The sequence below is a fragment of the Mizuhopecten yessoensis genome, unplaced genomic scaffold (assembly GCF_002113885.1).
Source record: "Mizuhopecten yessoensis strain PY_sf001 unplaced genomic scaffold, ASM211388v2 scaffold3459, whole genome shotgun sequence".
In the NCBI taxonomy this organism is placed as follows: domain Eukaryota; kingdom Metazoa; phylum Mollusca; class Bivalvia; order Pectinida; family Pectinidae; genus Mizuhopecten; species Mizuhopecten yessoensis.
In genome coordinates, this window is record NW_018405055.1 from 76,103 (window position 1) to 91,354 (window position 15,252).

Here is a 15,252-nt window from a genome sequence, read left to right on the forward strand (position 1 = left end):
CATAGTGAACTTAGCTTACCTATAGGTTGTGGTGCATAGTGAACTTAGCTTACCTATAGGTTGTGGTGCATAGTGAACTTAGCTTACCTATAGGTTGTGGTGCATAGTGAACTTAGCTTACCTATAGGTTGTGGTGCATAGTGAACTTAGCTTACCTATAGGTTGTGGTGCATAGTGAACTTAGCTTACCTATAGGTTGTGGTGCATAGTGAACTTAGCTTACCTATAGGTTGTGGTGCATAGTGAACTTAGCTTACCAATAGGTTGTAGTACATGGAGTGAACATAGCTTACCAATAGGTTGTGGTACATAGTGAAATTAGCTTACCAATAGGTTGTAGTACATGGAGTGAACATAGCTTACCAATAGGTTGTGGTACATGGAGTGAACTTAGCTTACCAATAGGTTGTGGTACATAGTGAAATTAGCTTACCAATGGGTTGTGGTACATAGTGAAATTAGCTTACCAATAGGTTGTGGTACATAGTGAAATTAGCTTACCAATAGGTTGTAGTACATTGACAGTGAACCTAGCTTTCCAATAGTTTTTTTTACACTGGTAGTGAAATTAGCTAACCTATAGGTTGTGGTACATAGTGAACTTAGCTTACCTATAGGTTGTGGTGCATAGTGAAATTAGCTTACCTATAGGTTGTGGTGCATAGTGAACTTAGCTTACCAATAGGTTGTAGTGCATTGACAGTGAACCTAGCTTTCCAATAGGTTGTGGTGCATAGTGAACTAAGCTTACCTATAGGTTGTGGTGCATAGTGAACTTAGCTTACCAATAGGTTGTAGTACACGGAGTGAACCTAGCTTACCAATAGGTTGTGGTACATAGTGAACTAAGCTTACCTATAGGTTGTGGTGCATAGTGAACTTAGCTTACCAATAGGTTGTAGTACACGGAGTGAACCTAGCTTACCAATAGGTTGTGGTACATAGNATAGTACACTAACAGTACATTGACAGTGAACATTGCTTATCAAACAGATTCAGCACACTACAATGAACTTACAGGTTACCAATAGACTGACACAATGTACAGTGAACCTGTAGCTTATCTAGCCTATCAATAGACTGAGGTGCTTGGTAAACTAAGCTTTCCAGTAGGCTATGTCACACATAGTAAACTTAGCTTATCAATAAAGTGGTTCACTGTACAGTGAACTTTTGCAGTGAACAGAAATTACCAATAGATTGTGGCACGTTGTGCAGTGTGGCCTCCACCAAGGTTGTACCGCTGTCAGTGGGGGTAATGGTGGCACTCAAAGTGGCATCAGGTAGGTCTATGCTGTTTATGTAACCTACCAAGTTACCTTCCGCCCGCCGTGGGAAATCTGTAATAAGTCAACATATTCACTAAAACAGACCCACTTCAGTTCAAGGTAAAAAAAAACATGAGCTGCATTATTATGTAAATATTTCCATCTAATGATGCATATATTTCAAGTCATACAATAAATCAAAGTGGGGGCTTAATCAAAATTATTCAGTTGGTTTCTTTTTTTATTTTTTTGGTTGAGTAGAAGTCATAAAAAATATTTTCTAATTTACACATATTTTAAATGGAATAACATGAGCAGTAAACAGTTTGGTTGGTAAATTTTTAATTAATGAATTATCTGTGTAATTGGAGACTTGATAATACAGGTAAAGCAACACAACATACATACCTGTATATACTGTCTTTAGAATTGGATTGGACATTTCGGGTATTGAGATTTAAATGCTGACAGGTTAATTTTAGTTGAAGCCATTAAAATACATAAAAAAAATACATACTAGAGCATGCAGGCAGGACACAGTCATCCCTCTGTATAGTGTTGCCCTGGCAGGAGCTGCCGCCATGTCGAGGGTTGCTACACTGGCGCTGTCTCTCCCTGTACCCCTCTCCACATGTCACAGAGCATGGCGACCAGTATGACCAGTCTCTCCACTCACCGTTCACTATCACAAACACAAGTAAATTGATATGGATATATAACTAGGTTGTACCTATTTTACATATTTCATGAAAAAAAAGAAAAAAAAAATGACGGCCAAATCAAAGGTTCCCAAAAGGTAAATAGAGATGAGTTTTACAGCAAATTTTTACGTAGGTTTATTCTTGCATATTTCTCCAAAATAGGCGTGGTCTCATTTTTACGCATCCAATTGCAACAATGGCGTCACTACAGTATGAATGAAATGTGGATGAATGACATCCATATAAGGAGATATCAGCTACCATAAAATGTTTTCAATCATTTAACAACAATGCAAAAATAAACAGAATTGTTCAGTTTGTCATTTACTTACCAGGACAGGAAATTGTGTTGCAGGTTTTGGTAATCTCTCCTGAACCAAGACATGGTCTGCCATTACGACTAGGTGGAGGGTTGGTACAGGTTCGGAACCGTTTCCTCATGCCTGTTCCACAACTGGCAGAACATGCCCCCCAGCTCTCCCATAATTCCCAGTTTCCATGCCCTGCAATGAAGGATTAATTACTTTTATTATGTTGCTGTAACAAATCATAGATTTTTCTACAATATGGCAAACTTACCCATATTTCATCAGAAATATTTCATTTTAAATTTAACTAAAAAGGAAAGGTTTTTTACTAGTATAACATTGTACTAAAACGTTTGTAAACTTCACAAATAGCAATTAAGAGAAGAGCATCAATGTCATGGAGAAAAAAAAATGCTATATAGTAGCATGTACATGTGATGTACATACATCTAGTCTAGTATATCAACTATACAAGTCTAAAGAGGCTTAATGGCACCCACCATTGAAAGAGCATAAAATGTTGCTGGTATGTATGTACCTGTGGTAGGTTTTTATATGTCTGTTCTCATCTCGAACAACCACATCTACAGGTACCAAAGTGATCATGCAAACCAAGTGTTGCGACTTGATTTTCAAGGGGCATGTTACATGGTAGATTCACTGATCCTTTTCGCATTCTAGAGCATGCACAACTAGAGAACATGGCAAAGTATAGCAATGCAATCTATAGTTCCCCACTGGTAATGATAACTTTATTTACAAAGCTGTACACCTATCACAGGATCAACCTATTGTAATCAATTATACTGATATAGGACATGTTAAAAAAAAAATAACGATTGCAGTCAGAGGTCAAAATAATGTCACACTGACTTGCTCGTGGTACAGAAATTTAGTCATCTCAGGTATAGCTGCATACCAAATTTAGTTACTACAGGAGAAGCAGTTTAGAAGTTAAGCTTTGGACAAACTTTTTTAACAAATGAGATTAAAGGTCAAAGCATATATCACAGTGTCATACTTTTCATAAACTGCATGATGCCATCGTAACATAAACCTGCATACTAAATTTGGTCAAACCTGGTTAAATAGTATAGGAGATATGCTTTATACAAAACAAATCAAATGACACAGTCAAAGATCAAAGCATATATCACAGAGACTTCCTTCTTGTAAAGAGCCTTCTGTTAAAGAAAGATATACCTGCATACTAAATGTGGTTAGTCCTGGTGAAATAGTGTAGAAGATATACCCCAGAAAAACTTAAGTTGAAGTCAAAGGTCAAACTATAGGCAACAGTGACCTACTTCATGTACTAAACCTCCGTCATTTCAAGATGTACATGCATATTGTCTCTGCTTAATTACTCCAAGTGAAATAGACAAACTCTTCAGATAGACGGAAGGACAGTGATGTTCACAAAGGTTTCTTTTGACCACTGACTAAGGATGAGATTACAGTGCAGATAAATCAACTGATTCAAGGGCTCTCTCCCAGTTCATAACTTGAGCACAACCTTTGATAATGGTAAAGTCAGACTATTTCATGATGTCGTTTGATAGATTTGATTTCCATAAAAATCGCACATAGCAAATGGCCATAATTGTCCATAGCAGTCACACTGCCATATCTCACTAATTCTGTGATTCCTTACTTACATGTCTGTAATAAAAATACGTCACAAACACGTAGAATCAAACTAACTTGGACATTTTTCTGGATTACAATAGTCCACTTGGCGATCTCTTCCCCAGCAGTGCATTCCTCCATACTGCGGAGCAGGGCTATCACAGACACGCTGTCGTGTGCGGGTTCCACCGCCACATGACTGGGAACATCCTGACCATGAAGCCCACAAACCCCAACTCCCATCCACTGTAACAAAATAAAAAACTAGTAGTATTTTTATAGGTGGAAATCCATGAATTAATCCATTTTACTGGTGATTAAAACTCATCAAGAACTCAATATACAATATATTAGTAAAATCTAATTTGTTAGCTCACTTTCCATACTAAACAACTAAATGGAGATCAAAGATATGCTTGAAGGAAAGTATATTTGATGATAATGTCATACCATACATTCAACATTCTTTCATACCCAACACCTGTATGAAGTTTTATAGAAGACATTTAAGAGACTAATTATAAGTCACTTGAGTGATGACAAAGTGGTTCCAATCTGTACATACAAAGGAACAGAACCGTATAGCAATCTCAATATTTTTCTTGATATAATAACAGTGACCTTGACCTCCATAGCATCACCCTGAAATACCTTGATTTAAGGTATTGCCATACCTTACCTAACACTTGTATGAAGATTTGTCAAAATTTGAGATGCATAAATTATTTTATTTTTCCAGAAAAAAAGTAACAGTAACATTGACAATAAGAGTAGCACCTGGAATACATACTTTGGAGTGATTATCACAGCAAAGAAGAAGCTCATTTCAAAGTTTTTTTCTGTACGTTATACTTTTTACATACATACCTTCACATGTGCGAGCAGTACAGGGCTGCCTGTCCAGTGCCTCACCAGAACAGGACTGTCCTCTGTAGGCAGGAGCTGGGCTGTCACACCTCCTTGTCCTTTCCTGAGATCCGACCCCACATGTCACAGAGCACGGTCTCCACCCTGACCACTCCCCCCACTGACCGTCAACTACAGACACAATATCATGTAAAATTGCATCAGTGATATGATTTTAATCCTTACAGTTTAAGAATTGTCCATGTTACTAGTATGTATGCCTTTTCACTTCAGACATTTATCCTAACAGAGAAGAGCCTAAGTCAACAAGGGTTAAGACAAATGGAAATGCCTGTTTAAATGCATAACTATACCATTATAAAAGGGAACCATTAATAACAGGGACACACTCGCAGAAAATTAATCACTTTGGCAATAGCATTCTGTACTGCATGTTATCAAGATGTTTGATAAAAAAAACTTAACATGATAAAAATTGACCTGTCTACAGATTACCACATCAATGCAGGTCCTTGTATGATCACCAGCCAGACATAAACGTAAGGACAGAAATCCCTCAAAAGCTGAGGATATTACATTTTTGCACAAGCACATGATATGTATAGGTGCATATGTATTAAATTCTAGTGAAATTGGTCGTGTACAAGATGTCAAACAAATTTCTGTCTAAAGAGACAGATGGATAACATGATCCCAGTGTCCTCTGAGGGTAACAATTTGCCAGTGGTATTTGGTACATGGCACACTCATAGTGATGACATACGTGGACAGGGACGGGATCCACACACGTCATAATGTATATCATCGCCCTGACAGGTAAGTCCACCATCCCTTGGACTTGGGTTGTCACAGAACCTCGTCCTGAATCTCTCCCCTTCTCCACAAGTAGCACTGCACTCAGTCCAGCCCTGCCAATTACCCCACTCGCCATTTACTACAAGTGTAAAATACATGGAAACTGAAAGCAGGAGCTAAGCTATTTCATAACATGAATAAAATTTTGCATACTGCTCATACGTTTGCTTTGATGTAATGTAAATATGTTAATTAACAGAAAATAATAATTACGATATTCTGGAATAGAATGTGTGTGTAAATATATAAAGAATGTAGTAACTGCTAAACAACTTGTCAAGAAATTAAAGTTAAAAACCTTCTGAAGCAGAAACCTCAAAATTTCATTTGATTAATAAAGATGCTGTGATAAGATTTACCTGGACAGCTTGCCATGATGCAGGTCCTGGAGTCTAGGGAGGAGCCAATACACTTCCTACCGCCATTGACAGGTTCAGGGTCAGTACAGGTGCGGGCACGAAACTGGATACCTATCCCACAGGTAGAGCTGCACATACCCCATTCTGACCACTCCGAGTAACGGCCATGTACTGAAAATAAATACAGTACAAAATACAGCTGTTTGTATAGATTTATTGCATGATATATATATCTTTTACTTAGTCTAGTGGCAAGTAGACACCTGCATATATGTTAAAATGGAGTGTGTCAAATATCCCACCTTTGTATCTTTATGTATCCAAATTTCAAACATCTAACTGCAACAAAATTAGCTGACAGATTGAATTCCCCTATTTGTGAACTCCTATTTGTGATCTCTACTGACACCCAACAGAATCAGTGCCTCTTAGTTTGTATTTTGCTATGAATGTTTGTCTGCTAAGTCTCAGTTACATAATGATATACAGGTACAGACTTTTTATCCACATTACACAAATCTTCCCAGTCATAAAATATTTCTGACAACGTTTGACTCATTGTGATTCACACATGCTGTTACAACAGCTAAAACACAGGAATATTTCATCAAAAGGGATAACCTAAAGAAAATGTTTGTAAAACATAAACCTATGACCACTCACTTTCCAACTTCGAAGGAAAAAGAGCTAGACTGTCTACATCAAAGAATGAGTAAGTGTAATTCACAGTGAACAACATATGATATATTGCTGTACTTCTCTCCAGATTTATCAACTTCTGAAGAAAGTTGAATTTCTAGTATCAGAGTAATGGAGTTAAATGCAAAGTATAATCAAGATGATATTAATATACATTCCATCAAAGGTGGGCATATATATGAGAATGAAAGGGGGGAAATCTACACTACTAGCTAACACCATGGCCAACAGAGTACATATAATCTGTCTAAAAAAAACATTCCCTGTCCCACTGCACTAAGTTTTCCCTATATATAGTAATCTACCCTTAACTTCCGTTTGGATATAACTAGAAAAGTTTGGACAGAACACTTCCGCTTACAAGGTAGCTCAATCGGTTAGGGCAATAGTATAACAATCTGAAGTCCTGGGTTCAAATCTCGCTCTAGACCCACTGAATTTCACCCTCAATTCACTGTTTATTTCATCTTTATTATTTCTCATATAAATTCCCTAAGGTATGGTTTTCTTCTCAGAAATAATTTTATCAAAACTAGCGTCATGCTGGAAAAAACAGTTTCCAACACTTAGGGCAAAAATAGTCTTAGAAGATCAAGTTGTCGTTATAGACAGGGAGCACTTGGTAGTAAAAAAAGTCACGCCCTATATCATACTCACCAACAACAGTGATGTAAGCCTCAACAACAGTGATTCCTTCACGGTTACTCGCCTTACATTGCACCTTTCCTGAATCTGACACCTGGGCTGCAATAATTCTGGAATAGGATATCAACAATGTTAATGGTTTTCATTGATTCGGTACAAGTCCATTATCTTAGAGCTTCTTTCTTTTATGCATTCTAAACTTTTGTTGTCAAAGCTTTTATCATGAAAAATAGACCCAGTTAAACTTACTGCAGTTTTTGAGAAATGTATGTTGCTAGGAACTCATGATAACACATCACAAACAACAGTCCCGATCCCGATTGCTCTTCTGTACATGTATCCCTCACTTGTTATTCAATCCGGTTGGAAAACACATCTCACATCTGTGACTTCAAAGTGTGTCAATGTCATATTTTGTTTATACAAATGTGATAGCAAGCTGTGATTGAATCTATGTTTACTTTAGCACAGGTAGTACAAATTAATGCTGTAGGACCCAATAATACCTGAGTGAGTTATTCGGGAGTATCGTGAGCCGCTCCTCTGGTTCAATATCCTGCCATGACCGCTGCCACACAATGTTAGGCTCTGGTTCCCCTTCTGCGACGCAGTTCATCATGATGGTATCCCCCATACTGACTGTTGTGTTCTTCGGCTCAATCTTAAACTGTGGAGGTTCTAAAACACACAAATCAATTAATATGTATCCTTTTCTTGTTCTTCTATAAGCTAAAGGTTAACTCTAATACCCCACTCATCAGTATGTTGGTACTAATATATTTTATAGACATGTTCATTTAATACACATGATAGTGATTAGCCATAGCATGTTTCAAAGGAATAATGAAATCTTTCAGTAATCTGGATACATACGTGCTTCTACATATGATGTGGTTAACGTTTAAAAATTAAAAGGAAATGATCATAGACTGAGAGATTAGTTGTTCTAAAAAGATTTTTCAATAGGCAGACAATTCAAGCTGACTTTAGATTACCCCAATCATTCCTGGTCATAAAGTGTTTTAATATTAAAGTACTTTAGAAAATTAATCAGTCCATGAAACTAATGGATGTAAGATATAATCACCATTGACAGTCAGCATGGCAACACCTGTTGATGTCCCTGCATCATTTGTGGCCACACAATTGTACTCTCCAGCATCAGAACTCTGTTGTCGATAAATTTTGGTTAAATACAGTTCTGTCTTGAGCACAGATTCATCAGCCTTTGTCACTCAGAAAAGTACGAAAACATTCTTAGAAGACTACAAAATTGTAAAAGTTCCAATCAAAGATGGGAGATTAAAACCGTTAACTTGATAGGAATTCATGTGTTTGTGCCTGGCAGATTATTTGTATACACAAGGAAAAAGTCAACTTTGGTCATTTTAAGGACGGATGTCAATCTTAAAATATTTGAAAGATAACTGATCAGAAAGATATCAATGGAACCATACATGCCAAGAAATGTGGTTCTGGCTCTACATAATAGATGTAAATTACCTGTACGTAAAATATTCAACCTTTATTGTTTACAATTTGTCGAATGAGTAAAAAGTAAACACAAAGTAAATGGAAGCTCACAAACCTATACCCCCACTGCGATTTTGACCTTGATGGTGATATTAAATGTGTAACACACTGTGTATCTATAAAATTTTGGGATGTTAATGCCTCTTCCTTGACTGGACAGACCTGTTAAGAGTCGTGTGAAAATTATCCTAGTCATAATTCCTGAAATGTTTTAGCCCAAAATGCTCAATGATTGCAAAAATTGCAGATGGAGCAGTGAATGACATTTGACCCTTTGCTATGACCTTGACATTGAGGGTGTGTACCTTTGTGTGATATGCAACACACCGTCTTGTCATAATACTGATCTATGAAGACCTGATCGAGGTAAAAGCTGTCTGGACAAGCAAATCTCATCTCTCCAACAAAATATCAGTCGCATTGATTAATACCAAATGACAAAGGATGGAAGAAAACAAGTGCAGATTTCACATTCAACTTCGGATCTCAGCTTACATTATCATACTTTAAATGTTTTCCCGACAAACTGTTTTCCAGACTATACTCTTTGAGCGAATGACAAAAGTATTCGCATTGAAAATTATTGTTATTCGGGTCCCCATTTCAAAAAGAATTTAATTCAAGTGCCCCAAGTGCTTATTGGGTGAAATATGGTATGCCCCCCATTGTTGAGGTGTATAAACAGGATGATTGAAATGCTGGAATGGTCTTAATGTTAACAACTTACCGTGGCATCATAAATTACAAGTGAGCCATTATGAAGCACCATGATGCGGTCATTATACAGGACTGGGCGTCCATTCTTTGTCCAGTAGATATCTGGCTGAGGGTCTCCCCCTACAGAGCAGGTCAGCATCACCTTCTCTGCTATACTGACCACTGCGTTTCCATCAGGAACTGTTACTCTGGGTGGCACTGTGACAGTAAAATGCACTATTACATTTTCATGCTCAAATCAGACTTACAGAAATTGTAATCAGGGTCTAGTCAACTTTGGTAATGTCCAATTCAAGTGTTTTCTATGTAAACTTAAATGATCTATAATGCATTCAGTCAATGAAACAAATACATGTGATCTCGAGCCTTTAAACAGTTAACCTGGAAATGAATTCTATTGGCAGAGATAATTTAAAATTAATTTGTTGAAATCATAAAATTAAAACTGAATCCCCTTGGCCCAGCTGTGCTTTGAACCAATTTTTAAAAATCTGTTAACTGTTAACTACTGAAGAAATTGCCTTTCAAAAGTACCATGCTGCAATGTTGCTACGATTCGCAAACTGATGCTATCAGTGTAATTTAATGGTATCGGGCAAAGGCTCTGATTTGTTTTGGCACAATTCAAACACACCCACATCCAAATCCAAAAGAACTATTCTGCAAATCTATCGCACAATCTTTTACCAGAATACACAAGTAAAATCTGTATCATGATCCGGTTTTCATTATCTGTGCTGATTAAGCGGCCAGTTTAAATTTACCTGTCTTAGTTACCAAGACATCGCCAAGGACCATCCCAAAGGTGATTCAAAACACTGATTCCAGTGTATATCCCATTTATCACATCCTTTGTTGCATCAGGTATATATACTAAGGATACTGGGGAGAAATAAGAGAGATCTGTCCGACATGATGACCAAGACCTACCTCATATAAAGTCTAAAACAGACTTACCTTTGTACTCAACATGAGGCCTAAGACCTACCTGACATGAGAACTAAGACTTACCTGACATGAGAATTAAGACCTACCTGACATGAGAACTAAGACCTACCTGACATGAGGCCTAAGACCTAGAACTAAGACCTACCTGACATGAGAACTAAGACCTAGAACTAAGACCTACCTGAAATGAGAACTAAGACCTACCTGACATGAGAACTAAGACCTAGAACTAAGACCTACCTGAAATGAGAACTAAGACCTACCTGACATGAGAACTAAGACCTAGAACTAAGACCTACCTGAAATGAGAACTAAGACCTACCTGACATGAGAACTAAGACCTAGAACTAAGACCTACCTGAAATGAGAACTAAGACCTACCTGACATGAGAACTAAGGCCTACCTGACATGAGAACTAAGACCTACCTGACATGAGGCCTAAGACCTAGAACTAAGACCTACTTGACATGAGAACTAAGACCTACCTGACATGAGGCCTAAGACTTACCTGACATGAGAACTAAGACCTACCTGACATGAGGCCTAAGACCTACCTGACATGAGACCTAAGACCTACCTGACATGAGGCCTAAGACTTACCTGACATGAGAACTAAGACCTAGAAGTAAGACCTACCTGACATGAGAACTAAGACCTACCAGACATGAGAACTAATACCTACCTGGCATGAGAACTAAGACCTAGCTACCTGACATGAGAACAAAGACTTACCTGACATGAGAACTAAGACCTACCTGACATGAGGACTAAGACCTACCTGACATGAGACCTAAGACCTACCTGACATGAGGCCTAAGACTTACCTGAAATGAGAACTAAGACCTACCTGACATGAGAACTAAGACCGACCTGACATGAGAACTAAGACTTACCGGACATGAGAACTAAGACCTACCTGACATGAGAACTAATACCTACCTGGCATGAGAACTAAGACCTAGCTACCTGACATGAGAACAAAGACTTACCTGACATGAGAACTAAGACCTACCTGACATGAGAACTAAGACCTACCTGACATGAGAATTCACACCTACCTGACATGAGAACTAAGACCTACCTGACATAAGAACTGTTGCTGACGCCGTCGCTATACCAGCAGGGTTTTCAGCAATACATGTGTAGAGGCCACCATCTTCCCTCCTAGCATTGGTAACCATCAACAAGCTCTTGCCACCAATGTTCTGCTTGTCTGGAAAGAAAAGAACAGCAGATCAATTACAATTTAATAGACAGCTAAATAAAATCGCCCAAAATACAATTTATTTTTTTGTTTAGATTTGATGGCTATAAAAGAGGGTTCCATAGGGAGTATTTAAATGTGCACAACATAAGATATCAGTAGGTTTAAACATAAAGTAAATTACTCATTTATAACAATGATTGAAAATTTGTTTGGAAAGGTGCTATTGATTCAAAATAAATGCCTGTACTTGTCTTCCAATTGAAAATTTGCTGACTATAAAGCGTAACTTTACTTCCAAGCCTTAGCTAGAAATATATTTTCTTTACAAAAAAAAAACTGTTTGCGCATCCTCAGTTAGTTAGAAGTTCATCGACAGCTGCCGATAAAAACAGATAGCTATACCATTAAGGATTTCTTCATTCATTTTTGGTTAAAAATGCCAAGAAAAAAATGGTAATTGATAAGGAGTATCTAACTATATTTTCATAAAGAATTTTGTGAAAAGATTATTTTTAAACTTACTTCATAAAATTATCCCTTTAATACTACAGTCACACTTAAATATGATGTCAATGCAGCTGTTCCAGAGAAGTAGGAAATGTCTTGGCCAATCGAATGCCAGGACATTCAACTTTGACTCTAGCATTGACACAAAAAATATTGAGAACACTGAGTAAGACCTCATAAGGAATTTGGGTAAAGAGCTTTGGAACAATCTCTGCAACTGTTCTTCAGATAAGGTAACAAATACCTCAGCCAATCAATGGCATGTATGTACAGCCTTCTTGGATTCTCAAATCGGAATAGAAAGTTACAACACTTGGTGGTGACCTTATCAGCAACATCAGGACCTAGTTTAAAGTCAATCGCTGTAGCCATTTTGGAGAAGTCAGAAATGTCTCTGTCAATAGGAGGCCAAGATGGCCATCAAGGTTTTAGGATTGGCATACAAAGAAACAACCCTTGTTTAGGACCTTATAATGGAACATTTGTACCAAGTTTTGATGTCACTCTCTGCTGCTGTTCTAGAGCGGTCAAAAGGAACAAATTTGGAGTCAATAGCTTCTGTGGTTCTTAATTGGTTACAGATGACACATGATTTCATAAAGAAGACTGATAGCAGCTAGTGATTAAGAAATAGACGAATATCTGAAACTCCCAATTTTATTGTCATCAGTACATTTTTTTGTTCGTATTAAATTTTTGTACAGGTATCACAAAATAAGATGTGTTTTAAATTGTTTTAAGATTCATTTGCAACAAATCTTATATTTTTATGATCCAAGCAATTTGGGCAACTATGAATGGACTTTTGATTTGGTGAGAATAAAACCCATTAAAAAGCTGATGTGATTCATTATTCCTACTCCCACAATACTCCAAATTATCCCTACAAAGAGACTTCAAAGCATCTGACCTGCTACTGGCTGTCCATTTTTCTCCCAGCGTATGATGGGTGAAGGGACACCGCTGGCCCCACACAACAGTTGTATGATCCCATCTACCACCACTTCCTGACTCTGTGGCAGCAGGTCGATAATGGGGGCCTCTGAGTATTAAAACAAAATTGATAATACATAAATTAAAATTGATAAATGTTACATGAGAAATTTTCCCCTTGCAGTAATTTCTATTGTCTCATTAAGCTGTACATAAATATCGTTGTTGTTTTACTGTTAAAAATAACAAGGCTTCAAAGACAATACTTTTAGTTATTGCAATTATGATCTTAGAAAAGTTGAACATCAACTCATACAAGAGTTGTTTCAGAACAATCTTTACAATTTGTAAAAGGGTATTTCGTAAAAGTGACCTTTGTTATGGCATCACAAGGTCAAAACACAAACTGTTTCAAAGAGATGTTTGTGAACATGTATGTGAAGTTTCATGACCATTGGATAAGAAATAAAGTCTGTAGATGGATGATGTAAAACAAGAGACCCAATGGGCCTGAATCGCTAACCTGGTATTAATCTCACAAATAATCTTTAAAGTGGACTAAAATACAGCTACAGGCAGAATATCAGTGTTTGACTCATAAGAACCTATTAAAGGTTTAAACATATGATGCCTGTGACCTTGAATGTCGAACAAGGACATAAGGTTGAACAGAGTTTATAATCGTCCAACCAAGCATGCTTCTTGCAAAATATCATTACTGGATCTTTTGGTTATACAGAACATTTAAAGATTTAAACATATATTGACCACTGTGACCTTGCATATGGGTGAAGGTCATTTATTTGAAAAAAAACTGATAGTCCTTAATCCCAGCATGTTAATGGCCAAATATCATCACCCTTCGCCTTTTGCTTATTGAGAAGAGGTCGTTTATAAAGGTTTTAAACATATTTGACCCCTGTGACCTTTAATATATGTTGAGGTCATTCAGTTGAATAAACTTGGTAGTCCTTTATCCTAGCATGCTACTGGCCAAACAGCATCATCCTAGGACTTTTGGTTATTGAAAAGATGTTGTTTAAAGGTTTAAAACATATTTGACCATTGTGACCTTGAATAATTGTCAAGGTCATTCATTTTAACAAACTTGGTAGCGCTTCATCCCAGCATGCTACAGGCCAAATATTATAACCCTCAGCCTCTTGGTTATTGAGAAGAAGTAGTTTTAAAGGTTTTAAACATATTTGACCCCTGTGACCTTGAAAATGGGTGAAGGTCATTTGTTTTAACAAACTTGGTAGCCTTTCATCCCAGCATGCAAAAGGCCAAATATCATCACCCTAGGCCTCTTTGTTATTCAGAAGAAGTCGTTCAAAGATTTTGTCATATTTGACCCCTGTGACCTTGGAAATGAGCGAAGTTCATTCATTTGAACATATTTGGTAGCCCTTCATCCCAGCATCTAACTGGCAAAATATCATAACCCTAGGCCTCTTGGTAGTTCAGAAGAAGTTGTTTAAAGGTTTTAAACATATTTGACCCCTGCAACCTTGAAAATGGGCGAAGGTCATTTGTTTGAACAAAATTGGTAGCCCTTCATCCAAGCATGATACTGGCCAAATATCATCACCCTTAGCCTTTTAGTTACTGAGAAGAAGTTGTTTAAAGGTTTTAAACATATTGGACCCCTGTGACCTTGAAAATGGGTGAAGGTCATTTGTTTGAAAAAACTTGGTAGCCCTTAATTTCAGCATGTTAAAAGCCAAATATCATCACCCTAGGCCTTTTGATTATTCAGAAGAAGTCGTTCAAAGATTTGACATATTTGACCCCAGTGACCTTGGAAATGGGAGAAGGTCATTTGTTTGAACAAACTTGGTAGCCCTTCATCCCAGCATGTTACTGGCCAAATATCATCACCCTATGCCTCTTGGTTCTTCAGAAGAAGTCGTTCAAAGATTTTAACATATTTGACTCCTGTGACCTTGAAAATGGATGAAGGTCATTCATTTGAACAAACTTGGTAGCCCTTGATTCCAGGATGCTACTGGCCAAATATCATTATCCTAGGCCTTTTGGTTACTGAAAAGAAGTTGTTTAAGTAAAAAGTTGAC

General features: G+C 37.3%; 1 protein-coding gene across 1 annotated transcript in view; it reads right to left on the bottom strand.

Annotated features, from left to right (window-relative positions):
- The window catches only part of LOC110447526 (hemicentin-1-like), an 89,077-nt gene that overhangs the window by 14,599 nt on the left and 59,226 nt on the right, over positions 1-15,252 (bottom strand). Inside the window, exons 42-54 of the mRNA XM_021493293.1 lie at positions 13,155-13,284; positions 11,612-11,743; positions 9,592-9,779; positions 8,419-8,500; positions 7,838-8,009; positions 7,344-7,441; positions 5,988-6,158; positions 5,537-5,707; positions 4,774-4,944; positions 3,982-4,152; positions 2,302-2,472; positions 1,786-1,950; positions 1,194-1,340 (exon numbers count right to left, since the gene is read on the bottom strand). Coding sequence (XP_021348968.1) covers positions 1,194-1,340; positions 1,786-1,950; positions 2,302-2,472; positions 3,982-4,152; positions 4,774-4,944; positions 5,537-5,707; positions 5,988-6,158; positions 7,344-7,441; positions 7,838-8,009; positions 8,419-8,500; positions 9,592-9,779; positions 11,612-11,743; positions 13,155-13,284 — 1,969 coding nt within the window. The remainder of the gene's footprint in view (positions 1-1,193; positions 1,341-1,785; positions 1,951-2,301; positions 2,473-3,981; positions 4,153-4,773; positions 4,945-5,536; positions 5,708-5,987; positions 6,159-7,343; positions 7,442-7,837; positions 8,010-8,418; positions 8,501-9,591; positions 9,780-11,611; positions 11,744-13,154; positions 13,285-15,252) is intronic.